Source organism: Gracilinanus agilis, chromosome 3 (assembly GCF_016433145.1).
Source record: "Gracilinanus agilis isolate LMUSP501 chromosome 3, AgileGrace, whole genome shotgun sequence".
Taxonomy (NCBI): Eukaryota; Metazoa; Chordata; class Mammalia; order Didelphimorphia; family Didelphidae; genus Gracilinanus; species Gracilinanus agilis.
Window position 1 is genome coordinate 201,651,400 of NC_058132.1, and position 17,857 is coordinate 201,669,256.

A 17,857-nucleotide genomic window follows, 5' to 3' on the forward strand; every position below is an offset into this window, starting at 1 on the left:
AAGAAATCCCCAAAGAAGCTGACCCAAAATTTATTGACTGGCTGGTTCATTCTGAAGTTCTAACTTTCTAATCAATTTTATTTTTCATTATGTGACTTTGGAGAAATAAATCTGACTCTAAATTTTTATTGACTTCTTGGCCTGTGTTTTGTAGCCAAAAACTTCAGTGTTTTACATATTTATCAGTTCCTCTCTTCTGCCTACTCCTCCCCTCTTAGACCCACTAGATTTCCTGAGTGATGGGCACAAGTTCCAAAATAGATATGATATGAGGACATAAGGTATGGATTTTGTTTCGGAGGCTCTGAGTTAATGAGAGGTGCTCATTGCCATCTGGGATTCATGGGACTTTACTACCTCAGGTGCCCTCCTGAAAGGATTTAGTTGTTCAGGTGTCCATTCTACTTCCCTTCTGGTGATTTCTTTGAAGGAGGGTGGGATCTGGGCCATCTGGGCCATCTGGGTAGGCATATTCTCATTTTCTTTTAGAAATACCAGCAAGGAACAAATTGTGGTATATGATGGTGATGGAATACTATTGTGCTATAAGGAATGATCAACTGCTTGATTCCTATAAGAACTGGAAAGACCTCCATGAACTGTTGTGGAGTGAAATATGCAGAACCAGGAGAACATGGTACACAGAAACTGAAACATTATGAAATGATCAAATGTAATCAACCTTGCTACTAAAAGCAATCCAGGATAATTCTGAGAGATTTATGAGAAAGAATGCTTTCCACATCTAAAGAAAGAACTGTGGGAGTAGAAATCCAGAAGAAAACATGATTTGTCACTTGTTTATTTGGGTATATGATTTGGAGTTTTGGTTTTAAAAGATTACTCTATTACAAAAATGAATACTATGGAAATAGGACTCAAGTGATTATATATATATATATAAACTTAGTAAAATTGCTTGTTAATTCTGGGAGTGGGGAGGAAAGAGGGGAGGGAGATGACAAGAATCATGTAACCATGGGAAAAAACATTTAAAAAGAAAAGAAAAGAAAAAAGATAGAAAAAACATGAAAAAAATTCCAGCAAGTCATTCTCAGCTCTGTTCTTCACCTTGCTCCATGTCTACCCTTTTAGAGAATCTAGGAGCAGTAAAAAGTGATAGAGCACTTACCCTGAAGTAGTTATAACTTGTAGGCCAGGAAACAGTCCTTGTTGGGGAAGGCCAACTAACCACCAAATCATCACTATTCTGACCCAGAGATCAACGAGGAGAGTCATAGACTTGTTTCTTTCCTTCATGGGAGACTTTTGGCCTAGGACACTAACTTACTCTTTAGTTTGTCCATCAATCTTTCCATATCCTCAATAGGGGAGATAATTCTAGTGTCTCTCCCTTCCCAACTGTTCTCTTACTTACCTGAATCCTGGACCTTTAAACTTTTATAGAACATTTTCCATTGTTTTTTAGTCATAGCTACCCTAAGATAGATATAGGTGGGATAGTGGAAAGTCTGTCTAGACCTTGGACCCCAAAGACCTGGGTTCTGCTGCTAATTCAATGTATGGCTTTAGGTAAGTCACTTCACTTTTTCTGGGTTTGAGTTTTCTCATCTGTAAAATGAGGGGTTGGATGAGGGCTTGGTGATTTCTAAGGTTCCTCCTATGAGAGCTGACATTCTTTGATTATGTTCTCTTCTTCATTCTGCAGATAGAAAAACAAGTCCACAGAGACTAAGTTCCTTCTTGTCTAGTATTAAGTGTTTAATAAATGTCTGCTGAATTGAGTTTTTATCCAAGAGCACAGAGCAAGGTAGTCCTTCACAGTCTGCCTCTGGCCTACTTTTCTAGGCTTATTTCACATTAATCCCCTTCATACTTTTCATTCCAGTCAAGTTGGCCCAATCTGCTGTTCCCCAAACTCAGTACTCCATCGCCCTTCAGTATGTCTTTGGACAGGTTATGCCTCCCCCATTCCATGTGCCTCAAATGCACCTCTTCCTACCACCTCTTTGAATCTCTGACTTTCCTCAAGGTTCAGCTCATGCGTCAGCTTTTGTGCCATAAAGGCAGGAGAAACCTTTTCTGCTCCCTATGGTGCTACTGCCTCCTCTTTCCTCAAATAATCTTATGTCTATAATTATCTACTTGTAGGTTATATCCTCCAGTAGAATATAAACTCCTTGAGAGCAAGGGGAGATTTTAATTTTGTCCACAGATCCCCAGCACTGCTTGGCCCCTAGAATCTTGTCTTACATGTGTATTAGATATTTAACAAATGCTGCTTGAATTGGATCAGATCAATTTAGTTCAAGGAACATAGCATTAAAAGCTAGAAAGGGCCAAAGAGATCATGTAGCCCAAAACTCTCATTTTACAGATGAGGAAGGAAACCGATGCCCAGAGACTCTGCCAGTAAGAAGCAGAATCAGGATTTAAGCCCAACTTCTCTGATTCCATCCACATTCAGGGCTATTTCTGCTATATTACTTGTTGGTAGAGGTGAGACTAGGATCCATTGTGACTAGGTGATTTTCTGATTAAAAGCATTTTTTAAAAGCTTTACCTCATCTTAGAATTGATTGGTTCTCATGTAAAACCCAGTGGACTTGTGTGTCAGCTAAGAAGGGTTAGGGGGTTTGGGGGAGAGGGAAAGAACATTAAACATGTAACTATGGGAAAATATTCAAAATATAAATTAAAAAAAAGAATTGATTGGTTCTAAGGCAGAAGAGTGGTAAGGGTTAGGCAAATGATGGATAAGTGACTTGCCCAGAGCCACACAGCTAGCGAGTGTCCGAGGCCAGATTTGAATCCTGGACCTCCTGTCTCTAGGCTGTCTCTAGACTCTCCATCAACTAAGCTACCTAGCTACCCCAATCAGTACAGTTTTCACAATAACGTATATTGCCTCTTTGAAGTTAATACAAAATCAAATCCATCTCCTAATCAATTATGATGGTGGTACATTTCCAGATTTGATTAGTGAGCTGGCCAATATGCTTCTCCTCTCTGAGGACCAAAAAGTTTCCATTTCCATCTGAGTCTCAACATCTGTTTTAGAAGCTCCATGACTAGAGAGAAGGGAGAGCTCCTAATTTATGGAGTGGTGGCTGGTGGGTTCATTTCCTGATTTCTGATAACCTTGGTTATTTCTTCCATTTCTCTTTCCCTTATTCTTACTGGGTCCGAGAGGAACTTTGCATTGGGTATATATATTTGAATATATATGTATTCAAACTTTTAAAAACTTTTAAAAATTAGATGTAGAATTTTGGAACATTTTCTTCTTTAAAAACCAAAATCAAAAACAACCCTTACCTTCCATTTTAGAATCAATACTAAGTACTGGCTCCAAGGCAGAATAATGGTAAGGGCTAGGCAATGGGGGTTGTGACTTGTATAGGGTTCCACAGCTAGGAAGTATCTGAGGTCAGATTTGAACCTAGGACCTCCTGTCTCTAGGCCTGGCTAGCTATCCACTGAGTGACCTAGCTGTCCCCTGGACAACTGTTTCTGACATTTTTTGATTCAGATTCTCTCCTCTCCCCTCTCCTCCTTCCTCCCAGAGGTGGTAAATGGTCTGATATAGGTTATACCAGTTTTGCAGTGGGTTTAAAAGGAATCAAAGAATGGCAAGTTAGAACCTAAATGGAAAATAGATTTTTTTTCACTCCTCCAATCCAGTATGGTATTCCTCTGGATATCTGTTGCTTCTCACATTGCTAGGTATATTACTGGGTTGAAGTGGGAAGAAGACAAGGGAGTATTCTGCAAGATAGCATAGAGTGGGGGGGGCAGGAAATTAATATTTGAAATAGAGGAAGTTATTCTGAGGTTTTTCTTTTATAGTTCTCCCCCAGGTCTTTCCAACTTCACTCACCTTCCAGGTTACCTGGATGCTCTGTGAGGTCACAGGTTGCAAGGTGACATCCATGGGTGGTCCATCAGGAGCTGAGGGAAAAGCATAAATTGGGAGTCATGTCAGGGAACAGGAGAGAGACTTCCCCTATCCCTGTTTTCTTCTTTATTTGGGCAGTCTAGAGACAGAAAAGGCATCAAATTCTCTACTTGAACGTAGAGAAATGCTTCATAATAGAGAAATATCCTTAGCTGTGTCTTCACTCCTTGGCACTGTAACAAGTAGTACCCTGAGAATATATATTTCTTCTTTTGTTCTCCTTAAATTGCTGAAATGACAGCAAGCTAGATTTGGCTTAGACAAAAGGAAGAACTTCCTGACACATATCTCTGGCCCTAAGGGAATCTCACAAGCATGAGGTTCATTTCTCTGGATAAACCCAAATTTCAAGGAAATATGGTAGAATCATGAATGGCTTTCCCAAAGGTAGAATGAGACTATCTGTAGACAACCTTTAAGACCACGAGGGCAAATGACTCCATTGTAGCTAATTTTCCACAGGGAAAAATGAAAAGAGTTACAGAGGCAAGTTGTTTTCAGCTACACAAAGGATGTAAGTGGACGATCTGGAGGGCATATAGTAAGAAAACATATGGTAAAAGAGATGGTCTGGACATTCTTGGACAATAATGTTCCAGCTGCCTCAGTTTCCTGGTGATCTATCTCCCATTTGCCCATGGTAGATAACACTTGGCTTTCTCTTGTTGGGAAAGGTATATGTAAGTGGGGGACTTTTTGGGAAAGACAGAGATCAACAGTCTTAAAAGAATAGTGTTTTAATTTGTTAAGTTAGGTGCTACACTGTTCCCACTCAGAGAGAGAAATTAGATTTGGTGACTTCAAGGCTATGCCTAGATAAAATAATGAGATAGAAAAAAATCCATTATTTGTGAACCTCAGAAGACTCCTTTCTTTTGTTGATACCCATCCTCTTTCAGCATTTTCTTCCCTTCCTTTTTAAAACAAAAAACAAAAAACAAAAAAACCTCTTACTTTGTCCTAATAACAATTCTAAGAAAGAAGGGGAAGGACTATGCAAACAGGGTTAAGTGACTTGCTCGGGGTCACACAGCTAGGAAGTATCTGAGGTCAAATTTGAACCCAAGTCCTTCTGACCACAAGCCTGGACTCTCCATTGTGTCATCTAGCTGCCCTATCCTCTTTCAGCATTTCCAAATGCCCAATACCCAGGGAGTTTTCAATATAAGAACTCATCCAGACTCATACAATGCCCTCATGATTCTAGCCTTCTCTTCTACTAAAACTTTTACAACTTGTGTTCAAGTCACTCCGGATTCTACTCTTCCTAGTGACTGTGGGTAGTAATGAGTTTTTACCTTAAGCAATGACACTGATGCTGATGATTTCTGGGACTCTGTTAGGCTGAAGGTGGAAATGGAATTTCAGATGGAAGGAGTTACTTTTAATGCCCTTAAAATTATGGCAGAAGTACCCTCTGATTACTATATTTGCTTGGCTGGCCCTTTGTGGGGGAACCAAAACATGGAGGAGCATGTGTTTTCCCCAATGGTTAAGAGGGCCAGAGATATATCTATTAGTCCCATGTAAATTTGTTCCACTCTGGTGCCCAGCAGTGCAAAAGTCTATTTTTTTGTCTTTGTCCAGAATCAGTCCTCTAAAATTATGTTCAATCAGCATTATTTATCAAAATCTCTAGGGTGCAGAGGTAGCCCTTTTCAGGGAAGAGTGATGATTTGATCATCTTTCAGTGGGAGTCAAGGTGAACCCTTCAGAAGTTGAAATTGTTCTTTTGAATCCTTCCATGATTGCGCTGGTTCTAGCCTAGGCAGATATAGTACATCTAACCTCTTTGAACATGCCTGGGGCTGAAGCCAGAGAAAAGAACAGAACTATAGATAGCACTATTCAAAACCACCAAAGTTTATGTTCTGGCCAGGAAGGCTGGATAAGTTCCAAGGACAGGTGCCAGAGACCAAGGGAGAAGACATTTGAATCATAACCACAAAATTATCAATAGTCCAGGAACCTTAAAAACTATCTAGTTTAACTTCATTTTACAGGTGAAGAAATTAAGGCCCACAGAAGGGAAAGAAATTGTCCAAGGCCACACTGATTAACCATTTTCCTACCTTTCCCAAATGATCTCTGCTCAACTGTTGATGAACATGGTCAATGTGTGTTGCTGGTGCTCGTGGGACCTCAGCCTTGACCCCAATTCACCAAAAGGGAACTCAGTGCTTTTATGAAAGGGGCATCAGTGAGAGAAGAAAAATAGTCAAGGGGTTGGAGGGACTTACCAGCTTCCTCTGTGCTTATGGTGAGCTCCTTGCTGGGCTCACTGCGGCCAATCTTGTTGAAGGAATACATGCGGATGCTGTAAACAGAGGCAGGATGCAGGTCCACAATGTTTGCCTGGTTGATGGTGGGTGAGATGTTTCTAGTGGATTGCTTGAAATCCCAAGAATCTAGGAGAGAAGAGGACACAAGTCTCATAAAATGGTTCCTTTCGGAGGAGGTTTCTGCTAGTAATGCCTAACGCCCCAAACCTTCTTGTATAAAACATTAGCTTCATTCCCAAACATTGAAGCTTTCCAGTTTCCAAGGGGGCAGCTTAGGGAAGCTTCAGAAGAGGAATAAAGAGAGCATACTCTAAAAGGACCCCAACTCTTATGAACCTCAGGAAGGAAGAAGGTATTTGAAGCAAGGAGGGAAAAAAAGGCATGGTATCTGAGCCTAGGTAAAATGATCTAATCTTTTTTTTTTTTTAAATACTTACCTTCCATCTTATATTTGAAACCGAATATCAGTTCCCAAGGCTAGGCAATTGGGGTTAAGTGACTTGCCCAGGGTCACACAGCTGGAAAGTGTCTGAGGCCAGATTTGAACCCAAGTCCTCCTGACTCTTGGCCTGGAGCGCTATCCACTCTGCTACCTATCTGCCTTGTTCTAATTTTGTTTAACAGCAATTTAGGATATTGGTGATCCAACGATGATGACGATGGTGATGATGGTGACCGTTTTTTTTTAAATTTAGAAATAAGTTTAATAAGTCTTTTGGCAAAGCTGAAAAAAGGGTGAGCCACTTCTGAGTGTCTGTAAGTTACACATTACATAGGATTTAAGCATAGGAGCAAGGAAATCAGCCAAATAGCCAGAACAGAGGCATTTTCCAGATGATACATGTATATATGGCTGAGCTGTATAATGGGAAAAACTCTTCTTTGCCATCTTGGATCTGATTGGGTTTTTGGTCATCATAACCTGAGTCCCGAGTTAAGCATTGTTAAATAAATCTGGTCCCTAAGTTACAGGTCTGGTTTGTCAGAATGTAGGGCTAGGTTCAAACAGTACAGAATAGTTGGGTCCATCCAGCTGGCCTCCTACTTTGCCTCTATGTTACATCCATCATTCCCTCTATACTTGGTTCTATGTGCTGAGGGCATGTGAGGGTGACTATGTAGCACTTAAGCTTTTAAAAGCACTTTAATCCTTTATCCCATTCGATCTTCACAACTCAGGATGTGTTGCGGCAATCAGGATGGCAACACACGTGTTAGTTCCATTTTATAGATGAGGAAACTGAGGTTCACAGAAGCTAACTAATTTGCTCACAAAAGAACTAGAAAGTGTCAGAGCTGCATCTCCAATCCAGAAATCATGCTTGGAAGTCCAGTGTTCCTTGTCTTCTCCCATGCCTTTGTGACAAGGATCTTTAAGATGATACAGTGCATAAAAAGAGCTATAAACATAAGGTTTTCACAAAGTCCAGAATCTTAATTGAATGCCCAGGTGCTTATTTATTCTCTGAAATCCCTTCACACTGTATCTAAATCCTTTTTATCTTCTAAAACCCTGTTTGCTTCCTATCTCTTTTTATGTTTACTTTCTATGATTACTCCAGCCCTACTCTCTCCATTTAAAAAAATCCTTACCTTTGTCTTAGAATTGGTATTAGGTATCAATTCTAAGACAGAAGAGCAGTAAGGGCTATGAGGCTGGGGTTAAGTGACTTGCCCAGGATCATGCAGTTCTAATTAAGGCCAGCTTTGAAACTGGGTCTTTCTAACTCTGGGCCTGGTTCTCTATCCACTGAGCCACCTAGCCATCCCTCCCAGCTTCTTTTAATCACTCTCTCATCTGAATTTCTATGGTTCTTAAAACATATCTTTCCTCTCTCCCTTCCCCATAGATATAACTTATTATTTCATTATAGGCCATCTTGTCCTCATTCTTTCCTGTATGTCTTATCTTCCCAGCTAGATGTTAAGCTCTCTGAGCTCAGGCAGCACATTCTGTCCTTCTTCTGTATTCCCTAGAAGGCTCGGATACATAGTAGGTGGTTAAAGAATGCTGATTGAGAGAAAGGACCATCTGGGTAAATTTCTCCTCTGGACCTCAAACACCTTGTGTGAGCCCATGCAGCACCCTGAGGACACAGTGACTACTTGTTGACCACCTGCCTTCCAGCCTGCCTTCCATTTTCTTGGCTTCTGCTCCAGTCTCCACCTGCCAATCACAGGGCAACAGGAAGGTCCCAGGGAGCAGCCTGTCAGTGATGATTTTGCCAAAAGTTTGCAGGTGAATTTGACCTCTTGCTCTGAAACCTTCTTTGATGTTGATGAGAAACAGCTCTCTTTAGCTTCCCCACCCCAATCTCTTTTTTTCTAATGCATCTAAGTCAGACTGGGGAACATCTAGATGATGTTTAGAACTTGATTAGGGCAGCCGTCTGACCCTGAGATGCAGAAATCGCAGAGTGTGTTCTTCCCCCTTCTCCAGAGCCTTTCATAGCTCTCTGCTGGCTTTGGCAAATATTGTGTCTTTTAGTATTCCCTTTCATTGGGACCCAGCTAACCAAGATGAACATATTTCATTAAGGTTGCTCTTTCCCTTTCTTCATCAAAGAGCCTAGAATGTAGAATATTCTTTAAAAAAAACCCAGTGGGGAGGCTGGGGAGATGTTGTTGCCCTCAAGTCCATGGACTGCTTTGCTAACATGAGTTGTGCCAGCTGATACATTCATGTCAGCAGAGGAGGACTAGGACAAAAGTGGCATCTGTGCCAGTTGGCTGCCAGAGCTCTGGAAACAAATCCCTTCTGCATCTCTGCGTTTCTCTTTCTAATAGGCCTTGGAGCCACATACCATACTTCTCTGGTATGTAGAATATGGGACTTGTATCTAAAAGCAGCTCACAGCATCACAACCCCTACAATAGCACACACCAGCATAGCCTATAGCACTAGTTCATAATACCTGCCATATCAACATCCCACTAGATCATAATCTCCACAAAGCACAGTAAACAAAACTCACGATATACCATCTCACAACCCCCAGCATATCACACACCAATACAATCTACAACATCATGGTGGCTCATACTACCCACCAAAGCACATGTAAACACAGTGCATGATATACCAGCTCACAATACCTACCATATCACAGACCAGTACAACTTACAGCATTGTGGTAGCTCATACTATCCACCAAAAGACATAATAAAAACTCACAATATACCAGTTCATAAACACCCTCCATACCATAGACCAATACAACTTACAACATCATGGTGGCTCATACCACCCACCAAAGTACATGTAAACACAGCACATGATATACCAGCTTACAATGCCCTCCTTATAACATACCAATACAATTTACATCAGGGTTGCTCATATCACCTCTCGAGATCTATTTATTAACTCCGATCATCTGATAAGAACAGCTTAGTTGATAAGGAAATAAAAGGACACGGGAGATGATCTTGACTGTTAATTCATAGCTGCTTTTCCGAAGTTTCACTGAGTCACAAGTTTATTATATAAGAAATTCAAACTCCCTTTCACCCAAAAGCACAAGGATAGTTTCCCACAACTACACAGAGTTGTATTTTTTAACATAGACAATACAACAGGCTTAGAAGCTTCAAGGTGAAGATAAGAACTAGGCTGTACTTTCAGCTATATTTGTTATCACCAAGCCAAGTCTGAGAATACTTTTCTCAGGATTGAGATGCCCCTGCTAAGGTTTTGGCCTTGGCTGTACTAGGCAGCTGCATTCCTGGCCAAAGGAGAAGATTGTTAACCTCTTAAATGCAGATTTGCTAGGAACTTAAAGCTTTTCAATAAGGCCACAATACTTTTCAACAAGAAATCACAAGGATCACAAAAGGGGTCAAAAGAGGAGTCTAAGATTTTTATCTATTCTCTTATTGGCTTCCCACAATCACCCACAAAAACAAATATAATAAAAACTCACAATATACCAGCTTATAAATACCCTTCATATCACACACCAATACAACCTACCACATCATAGTGGCTCACAATACCCACCAAAGCACATGTAAACACAGCTCATGATATACTAGCTCATGACGCCCTCCTTATAACACACCAATACAATTTATAGCATGGTGGCTCATATCACCCACCAAAACACATTTAATAAAAACTCACAATATACCAATTCATAAACACTCTCCATACCATAGACCAATACAACTTACAACATCATGGTGGCTCATACCCCCCACCAAAGCACATGTAAACACAGCTCAGGATATATCATCTCACAACACCAATTCCAGCATTCAACTTAGAACATTATAACAATACTTCAGAGCAGTATAGAAGTCAGCCTACCAGCTTGCAAAAACCATCACTAAACAACTCCGGCACACTTTTAAACCTACCCTCTAGCTTACAACACTTACCAAGGCATAGGCCAAAATAACTTAAAACAGAGCAACTCAAAAGATCTACCACTACAAGCCCAGACCAAACAGTTCAACACACCCAGAAACGTAGCGACCTACATAGCTCAAACAACACACCAGCTGATAAAATTGTAGTCCACAGTACTGCAACAACTGACTGGATCATCAGGCAACTTTTTGGTTCATGGGGACCCCTTCAAGGTAGAAACTTGAATTTTTGTGTAGGAAACAAAGAGAAAATTTGGTGTTGCATTTTACAATCTACTCAGGGCTATCTGATAGATTTGTATGGATGGTGCTATTTATCATTCAGTGTTCGTGTGTTATTACTCTGCTGCCTGGGGCCAGGAGAAGCCAGCATGAGCATAATGGCTTGGAAGGGGGCAGACTTGCTTATTTCCTTAGGAAAATTAGTGAAGTGAAGAAATGATAAGAGGCTGGCATAGGGACCACTGGGGCAATGGCTGAGACTCAGGCAAAGGACTCTCCCCTCAGAGAGTGAGCATGGTGCAGTTCTCTTATAGGACCTGGGTTTGAATACTGGTTCCATAATTCATGATTTGTGTGACATTGGGAAAGTCATTTTCCATTTCTAAACCTGTCTCTATTCCTATAAAATAAAGGTGAAAAGGTTAGTGATCTCTAAGTTCCCATTTCCAGCTCTCAGCTAATGATCTTATGTCCTCAAATGGTCTAGCAGCAGTAAGTTGGGAGTGGGAAAAGAAAGGAGGGAGAAGAGGAAACAAAGGAATGGAGCATATAGTTTGGGTTTTAGAGCATAGAGTTGGTTATATTGATTTGTTTTTTTTTGTTTCATTGGATGGAGATGTGATAGCAAGGGCCCTAGGAGAAGCAGAATAGATAGAGTACTTAGAAGAAAGTCTTGTCAAATTAATTGAGGGAGCTCTTGCCTAAAGGGGATGAGAACTATTTTTAAAGAAACTTCTCATGACTAGCATGAATTTGTGGATTTTTTAAAGAAGGCTACTGGATTAATTATGTCTATAGTAAGTAGGAGTTTATTTAAATTCCTGAAAACATACACATAGACATATATGTTCCCTCATGTATATAGCATGATCCAATGCATATAAGCATAAACGCATACCTTGTGTATATATGTATGTGTATATATATATATATACATATATATATATATACACACACACAAATACAAATGTGTGGAGAGAGAAAAGAATTAATTTGTTCTTCTCAGGGAGGGGACTACAAGGATATTCTGTCATTGCTATGGGCTCAGTGAGTTGAAAGGACTCTTATATCAAGAAAGCAAACCGTTAGGCTATCCTACCCCCTTATCTCCCCTGGCCTTCAGAAGCTAGAAAGAGTTCCTCCTGAGGTCATAGCTACCTCTCCATAACCTTCCCCGCACCCCCAAATCTGGTGAAAGATCTGATGAAGTTTATGCCATGTAACTTCTCGTTTTCTGATGGATAGACTTTTGTGCCTAGATTGCAAGTTTGCCTCCCAGATCATGAGGTATCATGACAGAGGGTGGGGGCCTTGCATCAGGAATCTATAAAATGCTTATATCTGAACCCATGTGTTGGGCATTGCCATTAGGGTGTATCCCCTTATTCATGAGTAAGAATAAAGACTGCATTTTCTGCTATCCACTCTCTGACTCCAAGTTTGTAATTATAATTTGGGTGGGTGGTCTTCTATTTAATTCCACACACAAATATCCATGCAATTGCTCATTAACCCAGAAGAGCACAGAATGACAAAGCTGGAAGAGTCCTTAGATATCCTATCTAAGTTTTCTCTTTTCATTTTATAGAGAAACTGAAGTTCAGAAAACTGAAGTCTCTCATCCAAGGTTAAATCATAGTTAATAGGTGAGCTAGGATTCAGAGCCTGGTATTAATTCTAGTATATTTTCTATTATTTTTTCTATATTATTTCTACTACTCCATGTTTCTTTGATGACCCTTTGACTCTTCTGAATACCCAGTTTAATGTTATATAGTCTGAGTGACATTCTACTTGATTGCATATAGTTCTGGGTGGAGGTTGTGTGTGTGTGTGTGTGTGTGTGTGTGTGTAATATTTTCTCTTCTATTGGTCTGTAAGTGTTCTAAGGGCAGCATGCCTTTTCAATGCCACAAAGTCTAGTGCATAATTCAACAGCAACAAAAATGTCACTCAATACATGTTGTTGATGAACTCCTATTCAATTGTACACCCAGATCACAGTGTTTTAGTCTCTGAAGGGCTATCTCATAGGGCCTGCTGACCAGCTGTGCCTAAAGGAGCTTAAGTTACAACTCAAGGTATTAGAGTTTAGACTTAAGAAAGCACTTCCTGAAGATAGGGTTGGTATACACGGGGATGGAGATCCTAGCATCACAGATGACTGGCCTTTAAAAATGAGATGAACACTTTCTGTGTATGCTAGGTTCATTGGAGCTCCATCTGAAGGCAGGACAGTAGATTAAATGGCTTCTTAAGGTACCCTCTCGCCTTGAAATCCAGTGATATTTAAAAGGAGCCAAGTCCTTGCTGAGTAAGAAGTCAGCCTTGTAGCTGCTTTGTCCATCTAAATGGAAGCCTCCGGTATAGGACCCTTTGCCCAATGAAGGGAGCTCTGATTTCAATTAAACTTAGAAATATTAGTTAAATAGCTATGATATTCAACATGAGAGGTAGTAAAGAGTAATGAAATCAGGAAGACCTCAGGCCAGGTCCTATTTCTCATTATAGCTGTGCATAGAGTTTGGGCTCAGTGAGCCAGTAGACCCTGAAATGGGCATTATTTTTGGCCCTTCCCTTGCCTTTTTTTTTTTTTTGTCCAGACCCGTGACTTTACTGGTTTAAGGAACTTTCAGATAAAACATCTTCCATCAATGCTCTTGTAATGTGTTATTTTTTATTTTTTAACCCTTACCTCCCGTCTTAGAGTCAATACTTTGCCTAGGTTCCAACGTGGAAGAGTGGTAAGGACTAGGCAATGGGGGTTTAAGTGACTTGCCTAGTAGGGTCACACAGCTAGGAAATGTCTGAGGTCAAATTTGAACACAGAACCTCCTATCTCCTGGCCTGGCTTTAAATCCACTGAGCCACCTAGCCGCCCCCCGTAACTTATATTCTTATAGAATTGAACAAGTGGGTAAGTGATATGTGTAAGAGCTGTATGTGTGAATAGAGCATGCCTTGGTAGTGTACTGGCTACTTAACCATGGATAGATCACTTCCCTGGTGGGCAATTCTTTAAGACATCCGGTGGAGAGAATTTTCTTACTATCACCCATGAGATCACAGGTCTGGTCTCCTCCCACTCTCCTTGCACATTAGGGTATAAAAAGACTTGTTATAAAGCTACTAGATATAAAGACAAAAATGAAATGGTGCTTGCCTTCAAAAAAGTTTATATTCTACTAGGGACAATGCAATATGTACCTAGATAAGCAAAGAGGAATAAAGTAGTAACAACTGAGGTGATCAGGAAAGGCTTCCAGGAGGAAGTGACACCTTGAATGAAGATAAACAATGAATGAATGGTATGCAGAGATGAGAAGGACCTCCTGGGTTTAACCCCAATTACCTAGCCTTTATTGCTCTTCTGCCTTGGAATTGATATTCAATATTGATTCTAAGACAGAAGATAAGGAATGAGAGAGAGAGAGAGAGAGAGAGAGAGAGAGAGAGAGAGAGAGAGAGAGAGAGAGAGAGAGAGAGGCATTGTAGTCAAATATAATGGGAAGATTTTTACTTTACTCTCTACTTTGTCCCAATTAGAGCATATCAAGGGTATTGTGTTCAATTCTGGATTCCACACTTTAGGAAAGTGTATTGATAAATAGGAGAATATTCTCTGAAAGGCAGCTAGGATGGTGAATGACCTTGAGGCTATGCTGGATGAATATCAACTGAAAAAGGGAGAGATATCTGACTTGGAGAAAAGAAGACTTAGGGGAACATAATAGTTATCTCCAATGACTATCAAGTGGAAGGGGAATTTGATTTGTTCTAGTTGGCCCAAACTGACAATGGGATCAATGTATAAAAATGACAAAGAGACAAGGTTGGGATTAACATGAGGAAAAATTTCACAATCAGAATGCTCTCCAAATCAAATGGACTCTGATAATGGGTTCCTGTCCACTGAATGTTTTTAAGCAAAGGCTGGATGACCATTTGTTGGGTATGGTGTAAAATGAATTTTATTTAGTTATAGTTTGGAGTAGATGGTCTTTGAAGCCTTTTCCAGTACTGAGAGCCTGTTATTCTATAGAGTTACAGACCTCCCTAGTTGAGAGTCTTGCTTGGTAATGTAGAATATGAAGGAAACGAATATGAAGACAAGAACAAAAAGTTTTGGAGATCTATAGATACCACGCTCCTGAATTTATGTTCAATACTGGAGATAATAGGGAACCACTGAAGACTTTGGAGCACGGGAGTGATACAATCAGAACTATGACTTAAGAAGATTATTCTGGCAACTGTGTAGAGGATGGATTGGAAAGGGAAAAGATTGAAGCCTGGGAAACCAATTAGGAATCTGTTGCACAGTCTAGGGAAGTGGTGGTAAGGGGTTACACTAAAGTAATTGCCAATAAATGGAGGTAAGGAGAAGGATATAAAAGTGATAGAACTTAACAACTGATTAATTATGGGAGGACGAGGGAGAAGGGAATATTCTAGGATAATTCAGTCATTTTCAAGCAATTGTGAATGAGAGGATAGTGAGATCTTAAACAGAAATAGGGAAGGTTGGAGAAGAGGCAGATTTGGGGGTTGGAGAGGAATAACAAATTCCTTTTTTTGGCCTGTGGAGTTTCATATGTTTCCAGGAGAGATTAGTGCTGGACGTACAGATTTGAGAATAAATGTGTGGAGATGATATTTGAACCCAGATGAAATTGGTGAAACCACTAAAAAGAGAACATAAAGAGAAAATAAAAGGATCAGAATGAGAGAACATCTCTGATAACCATGGTGAGAGGGTGAGAGGTGTCCTTGTAGGACTGAGAACCACTATTCATAAAAGATAACCAAGGTTAGTGAGTGAGAGATGACCCAGCAATGGAGAACAAAGTGGACCAGTCAGTTATGTAGCAGCAGAATAAGGAGATAACAGTGTCATGAAAGCCAATGAAAGGGAGAGTGCTTGGGAGGGACTGTGATTGTATAAAAAGCCTCAGAGGTCAAACAGTGAGAAATGAGAAAGAGCATTTATTTTGTAGCCAAGATTGTTGACTTCCTTGGGGAAAAGTTTCAGATGAAAATAGCTTCTTTTTCTGACATACCACTAGTTTGGGCTTCTTGAGGGCAGGGCTGAATAGCATCGTTATCGATATTCAGTTGTATCCAACTCTTCATGACCTCATTTGGGGTTTTCTTGGCAGAGATACTGGAATAGTTTGCTATTTCCTTCTCCAGCTCATTTTATAGATGAGGAAACTGAGGCAAACAAGGGTAAATGACTTGCCCAGGGTCACAGAGCTAGCAAGGTTCTGAAGTCAGATTTGAACTCAGGAAGATGAGTTTTCCTGACTCCAGGCCTGGCACTCTGTCCACTATACCACCTAGCTGCTTGAATAGCATTAACTCATATTTATATAGTGTTTTCAGTTTTATAAAATGCTTTCTTCTTGTTTCCATTTTATGTATTCTTCTATCTTCCCTTGCACAGTGCAATAATTCAAATTTATACAGTACCTTACAATTTACAAAGCATTTTCCTTACAAAAATACTATAAAGTAGGCAATGTGGGTATGATTAGTGTATTTTACAGATGAGGAAACTGGGGCTCAGAGAAGTTGACTAGTTTTCCTGTAGCTGCACAGCTATTAAGTTTTGGAACTAGAACTTAAGCCTAGGTGGTCTTTAAACACATAATGAATTCTTAAAAAGAAAAAGGTTCATTCAAAAACAGAAACAGCACTAGGACTCAAGTTAGAGGTCTTCAATTTAAATATTGGTTCTGTAATTTCGTATCTGTGTGACAAAAGCATTTCATCTCTGCTACAACTTTGTCATCTATTTATTGACTAAATGATCTTAAAAAAAGTTCATTGATGTTTCTTGTTTATCATTTTTGTTGATGTTGTTCAATCATTTCAGTTATGTCTGACTCTTTGTGACCCTATTTGGGGTTTTCTTGGCAAAGACACTGGAACGGTAAGCCATTTCCTTCTTTAAATCATTTGACAGAGGCAACTGAGGCAAACAGGGTTAAGTGACTTGCTGAGGGTCACACAGCTAGTAAGTGTCTGAGTCTTTCTGACTTCAGATTCAGCACTAACCTAGTCATTTCCAAAATATTCCCACCCACCTTTGTGTCTTCCCTTCAAACAAAGAAAAAAAACCTTTAAGCAGAACCAACCAAAAGACCTATCCCGAATTTGTCTGACATTGTATACAACAGGCCACCAAGTCACCCAAACACCAATACACAGAGTCCCTCCAAACAAAAGAGGGAAGGACATTTCTGTATCTCTTCTTTGATGCCAAGAAAAACATAATTAAATAGAATTCTGCTTTTTAAAAAAATCATTCTTTCAATTTCCCTTCTTTGTATTATTTTTCTTGTATTTACTACTAATAATAAAAAGTGTTTTGAGGTTCGGGCAGCATTATATATGTGTGTACACATATATATCTTTATATATGTCTCTATAATAATATAATCTAGAATATATCTTACATATAATATATCTCATTTACTCCTCACAACAACTCTATAAAGTAGATGCTATTATTATCCTCATTTTACAGAAGGGGAAACTGAAGCAGAAAGCAGTTTGGTTTTTTCCTACTATGCCATGTAGCTGACTATAATAATAGTCTATACAATTAATTTATAAAGGTTTGCCAAGGGCATTACATCCATCAGCTCATTTATATGTACATTAATATCATTGCTGGATCGATTCAAATGTTTTTTCCAAGTTTCTCTGAATTTCTCATAATTTTCATGTCTTGTGATACAATAATATTCTATTACATTTGTATAAAACAATTTTTTAGCCATTGCTCAGTTGAAGGACCACTACTTTGTTTCCAGTTATTTGCTACTATAGAAATTGCATTTACTTTTTCTAGTCTTCTCAATGGATGGGGAAGAGGGGGTGTGAGGGAGTGAATTTGGAACTGAAAATAAAATACAATATTACTGCTTAAATATTTTAGTATATATGATAGATCTGCATAGAGTATGATTATGTATGGGACATTTCTTTCCATCTTGGATCACTGGGGGATATATGTCCGGCAGTGGAATTTTCGGGTCAAAGTTTATTCACAACA

General features: G+C 39.6%; 1 protein-coding gene across 1 annotated transcript in view; it reads right to left on the minus strand.

Moving 5' to 3' along the window:
• The window catches only part of DSCAML1 (DS cell adhesion molecule like 1), a 542,818-nt gene that overhangs the window by 41,053 nt on the left and 483,908 nt on the right, over positions 1-17,857 (minus strand). Inside the window, exons 15-16 of the mRNA XM_044669027.1 lie at positions 6,160-6,327; positions 3,842-3,912 (exon numbers count right to left, since the gene is read on the minus strand). Of these exons, the coding sequence (XP_044524962.1) occupies positions 3,842-3,912; positions 6,160-6,327 (239 nt within the window). The remainder of the gene's footprint in view (positions 1-3,841; positions 3,913-6,159; positions 6,328-17,857) is intronic.